This window comes from Clarias gariepinus, chromosome 9 (genome assembly GCF_024256425.1).
Source record: "Clarias gariepinus isolate MV-2021 ecotype Netherlands chromosome 9, CGAR_prim_01v2, whole genome shotgun sequence".
Taxonomy (NCBI): Eukaryota; Metazoa; Chordata; class Actinopteri; order Siluriformes; family Clariidae; genus Clarias; species Clarias gariepinus.
The window spans coordinates 28,628,430-28,633,302 of NC_071108.1; the positions used below are offsets into that span (position 1 = coordinate 28,628,430).

The following is a 4,873-nucleotide window of genomic DNA, read 5'->3' on the forward strand; positions in this document are numbered from 1 at the left end:
ACACAATACGGAGTGATGAATATGCAAATTGACTAAATGTTTACAGATTAAACTGAAAATATACGTCAAAATTAAATAAATATGTAAACATCAAGTTTACATATAATTACACAACAATTTATTCATTCTAAACATTGCATTGATGCTCGGAATGACAGGTTGATGAACAAATACAGCCACAGATTTGACATCACATTGCACTTCTCTGTAAAAACTGTAAAAGCTATTTATACACATTGCAGTTTTAACTCAGTTGTTCAGTTTGAACCTTAATATGGGTGTTTTCATATCAGACAGGAATAATGGCATTCTATTAGCGATTTTAAATGAGTACCTCATTTTTGTCTTGATGGACCATTTCTGTTCAAGTAGCATCTCCACAGAGAATATTTGACGCATTTTATAACTTCCTGTCTAAATTTGGTCTGTGTGCACGCATACAAGTACATATTTACGGCGGCATTGCTAAGGCTGAACATGGTGCCGATGTCCGCTGCGACATTGATGCTCAGGCTGTAGTCATCACGATTCAATGCCCAGCCCTTAGTGCACTGGATAATCTGAGTGATCGAGCGTGTGATGTTCAGCAGCACAAAAGTTATGGACAGGGTCAATAAAAGCACCACAGATTTCCTCTTTCGTGAACGTAGAAGCGATGTCACCTTTTGGCCTGAGTTACATATTACATGCACTCGATTAATGAGAGAGATCTGGCGCAGGGTCAGGCCATTCAAGACGGCAATAATGACAAAGGGCAAAATGTAAGAGACGACTGTCTGCATGCTCAGTATGGTAAGTGTGTACTGAATAGTGGCATTTGGTTTATGTATGCAGACCCAGCGCTGAAGATCCTGGCTGTACACGGAAACATAGGCCCAGTAGTATGGCAACGCCATCAAGTGACCAAGCACAAAGATAATGCAGATAGTCCATACTGTACCATAAGGGATCCCAAAATGCTTCCTGAGACTGAAGGTAGTAATGGAGAGGTAACGCTCCACAGTGAAAGCCACCACTAGCCACGTCGAAGTGTTGGAGGCACCGTATGTGAAGATGTCCCGCAGGCTGCACCATGGTTCCAGAGACCAGAAGGGCTCCACTGTGAGGTATTTAATGGAGAGCCCCAACACCACCATAAAGACCAGGATAGCTGTATCGGCTATGAAAATAGACATCAGGTAGAGGGTGCTTGATTTGGAGAACATGCATTTGCGTCTCCAGAAGATCAGGAAAGACATAATGTTAGCTGCAGGGCAAAGCAAAACATCAGATTTCATCTCTTGCATTGCACCTAGTCATCCTTACATATAGCATTAACTTCCCATTGTTCTTCGCTAGTTTCCTGTTAATCAGCCAAATGAAACTTGCAAGCACACCTGGTCCAATGAAGATAAGGTTAAAGAGCCATGCTTTAAAAGTTCCTAAAGACAAACAAAATTGAAGTCTCTGGATTTAAGTTTTGCATTTAATAGTTTCTAAAAGGAAGCAATCATCACAATTCACTTCTGCATTCTGGGAATATTTCAGATGCATGCTGTATTTGCAAATCAGTATGAAGGTAAATACTCACAGGGGATTCCGATGGCTGCGAGGATGGGGTAGTAGACCCTCTGCAGGTGTATCATCCAGTGCTCCCGAGCTTCCATTTCTGGAAACAAATCTGTCTCAGCTTTAGCTTGAATAACACTCCATATGTGGAGAAAGAAAACGGATGGGAATCTTTATCCTGCCTACATTACTGTGGCCATAGAAACATAAGGTAGGCTGTTTATCAGTTTAGTTAATATTGACAGTGCTGGGCATAATTTGAACTTAAATTGAAAGGGTTCCTTGTGTTTCACATTAGATTATAGCTAGAATAGATTAGCTGTTTAGTGGTTAAGACAAGTGAGTGACAATACAAAAAAATAATATTATACAGTACTGTCAAAAGTCTTGAGTCACCCCTCATTTATTCCAAAGACCCAGACCTTCTTTTTTTTTATGTAGTCCTGAGGAATAGCTTTTTTTTTTTTTAACTCTCATTTTCAGTCCAGTCCCTGTATCTAAGCAGTTTCAGAGGAATGTTTTTTTTTGTTTGTTAAGCCACACAGTGACTTATGGTGCAGATGATGCAGATAATCAGGCCGGTGATTAGTATACTGGTGATGCTGAATGCTGAGTTGTTGGAACAGACGAGAGGGAAAATGATGTTGGAAACTCAGGTTCCAATGTTTAAATTGTATTTTTATATGTAATAAAACATTTGTTCCTATTTTTTAAATGTAATCTGCATAATTTAATTTGATATTAAGAAATGTGGACGGGGATGGGGGGGTATATACAGATATATTCTAGTAACCTCTGCAGTACAGTCAGATTAATTCTGAAAAACCTCTGCAGTACATAGACATACTGTATTCTAAAAACCTCTGCAGATTTATTCAAAAAACATCTGTATACAGTATATGTTATGGCCTTTCTATGATATGCATTCATAGAAACTTTGAGAGGATGACTCATGACTACGAGGGGGTTTTGAAAGCTTAGTATTCAGATATGACAAATAAAAATAGTTAGAATTGTAAAATGAGTTACCATTATTTACATTACTTCATACAACAAAGACACAATTGTAAAAAACATTTTACTTCTCAAAATGGTGTAAATGTGATCATTCTGCGTGTGATTTCAGAAAGTTTAATAGCTCTTATTCCTCTTATTTCTGGTGTATTAAACACACTTATCTCAGCCTGTGTAACAAGTCAGATACAGTATATGGCTTTGTTCCTTCAGCAAGCCTTTAATATCGTTGATGAATGTGGCCAGAAGATGGCAATATTAGAACTCATATAGTGGCCGAGGCATGCATAATCAATCTTTAAAAAGAAGGTCTGCATACATCCTGACATCGTGTGGTGCAGGACTCAGGTTACTGATGAACCTCCGACAGGATCTGTGTGAGTTTCATGCTGGTTCAGCCATCCTGAACCAACACATAGTAGGCAGGCACTTTATCTCCTTAATTAACCTTCACTATAAATAACTTGTAATTATTCACTGATTGCATAAAATAAATGCACCAGTGATTACTTTTTAATCTATCTGCATTTTTCAACTGCATCTTAGTGTACTAAATAACATGTCAAAATACTATTTACTACAGATATTATATACATACACAGATATTGACATTATATTATCACGATACCTGGGGGCTGATTAGATTTGTATTGCGATTCTGCAAAGATTTATTTGATGGGTAATAAAAACAAGGCAATAATTATTACTAAATTTAGCCCAGTGGTCAATACAACCAGCCAAAAATAAATAAATAATAATAATAAAAAAATAGCTTAAGGACGAATAAAACCAGTTCAAATTTTACCATCCAAAATCCAACAGCAAAAACAACAGCCCCAAAACTAACTTTATACATCCTGTGAATCAACACTAAATGAGCCGAATGGTAAATAAATCCAGTTAAAAAAGCTTAATATATCAGTAAGGTCAGGCCAAATGCTAGGCCAATGTTTTATAAGACTAGGCGAAAGTAAAATTTTCTAAACATCAACCACCGTTTTACACCAAACACCTCCATAAGCTCTTGTCATGTATATTAACTGCAATGTAACATGGATTTGGTTTCCAAAACATTAACATAATTTGTGAAAAAGAATCAACCCTCAACCTACAGTACAGGGAAAAATAGGCCAAGCTTATGTATAAGATTTTCATCTTCAACTCACCATGCATTCAAATTCATACTAGAAAGGTAGGAACATTTTTTCAAGCAGTAAGAGAAACGCAGATGAGCTTATCCCAGGAAGCTTAGGGGAAGAGGCAAGGTACACTCTGGATGGGGTGTTAATCCATTGCATCCAGGGCACACACACATACACACATGCCCACACTCATTCACACACACACACACACACACACACACCGAAGCCCACCAAGCACAGGGAGAACATGAAATCTCAGCGCACGCGGACCCGAGGCGAGAATCGAACCTGGATTGAGTTTGTGTTTGAATCAACTCTGCTTACCTGAATTGGAATATATAGTGATAGAGATATCTGGGTTGAACTCTTCAGCCTGTTGCCACGGTGACCCCTACCAGAAAAAGCAGAAGGAAAATGACTAAGCCATTTGGCAGCTCTTTTTATCTGAAACAACTTGCAGTTAATCTGCGCAGATGAAAATGACGGGCACTGCTCAAAGGCCTGAAAATGGCAGTTGGGTAGGATCAGGATTTCAACTTAGTTCTCAATAACCTCAGAGCTTTAATGACCACCTGTTTCATTCTGAGATTGATGTGTTAGAGCTACAGATGAATATTTGCCCTTTTTTTTATTATAGATACAGCACATGTAAGTGTATTTGGTATTAGTATTAGTATTAGTGTAGTGTAGTATAGTATAGTATAGTATAGTATAGTGTAGTGTAGTGTAGTGTAGTGTAGTGTAGTATAGTATAGTATAGTATAGTATAGTATAGTATAGTATAGTATAGTGTAGTGTAGTGTAGTGTAGTGTAGTATAGTATAGTGTAGTGTAGTGTAGCGTAGTGTAGTGTGATGTAGTGTAGTGTAGACAGCTTGTACTTTAGGTGTGGGTGTCGGTCCAGAGCTTAAATTTGTCTCTGAACTTTTGTTCTCCTTGAGGGGGAAATCAATTCAAATTGATTTCAAGGGTCATCTCCCTTAAAACAAGATTCTCTTTTAAGGCATTTTGTGGTATTTTCTGTGATGACACTTGTTCGAGTTGCGTGATAGACTCATCCTTGAAAGTGGGCAGATCATATCTGGGGATCATCGATTTACAGTGGCACTTGTTGAGAGATGAAAACCACAGATATAGACATGGAGATAACGTTATTACTGGACCTTTAA

General features: G+C 38.0%; 1 protein-coding gene across 1 annotated transcript; it reads right to left on the reverse strand.

Annotated features, from left to right (window-relative positions):
• Positions 1-335: 335 nt before the first annotated feature.
• On the reverse strand, positions 336-1,646 carry LOC128530007 (probable G-protein coupled receptor 139). Its single transcript, XM_053503683.1, has 2 exons — positions 1,571-1,646; positions 336-1,246 (listed from the first exon to the last, which is right to left on the reverse strand). The coding sequence occupies exons 1-2, from the start codon at positions 1,644-1,646 to the stop codon at positions 336-338; spliced, it is 987 nt and encodes a 328-aa protein (XP_053359658.1).
• Positions 1,647-4,873: the final 3,227 nt, after the last annotated feature.

Excerpts from the sequence above, each read along its gene's own strand:
- LOC128530007 (XM_053503683.1), bottom strand. The coding sequence starts at position 1,646 with ATGGAAGCTCGGGAGCACTGGATGATACACCTGCAGAGGGTCTACTAC. Across the intron at positions 1,247-1,570 it reads CGCAGCCATCGGAATCCCCT|CTAACATTATGTCTTTCCTG; the intron begins GTGAGTATTTAC and ends TTTGCCCTGCAG.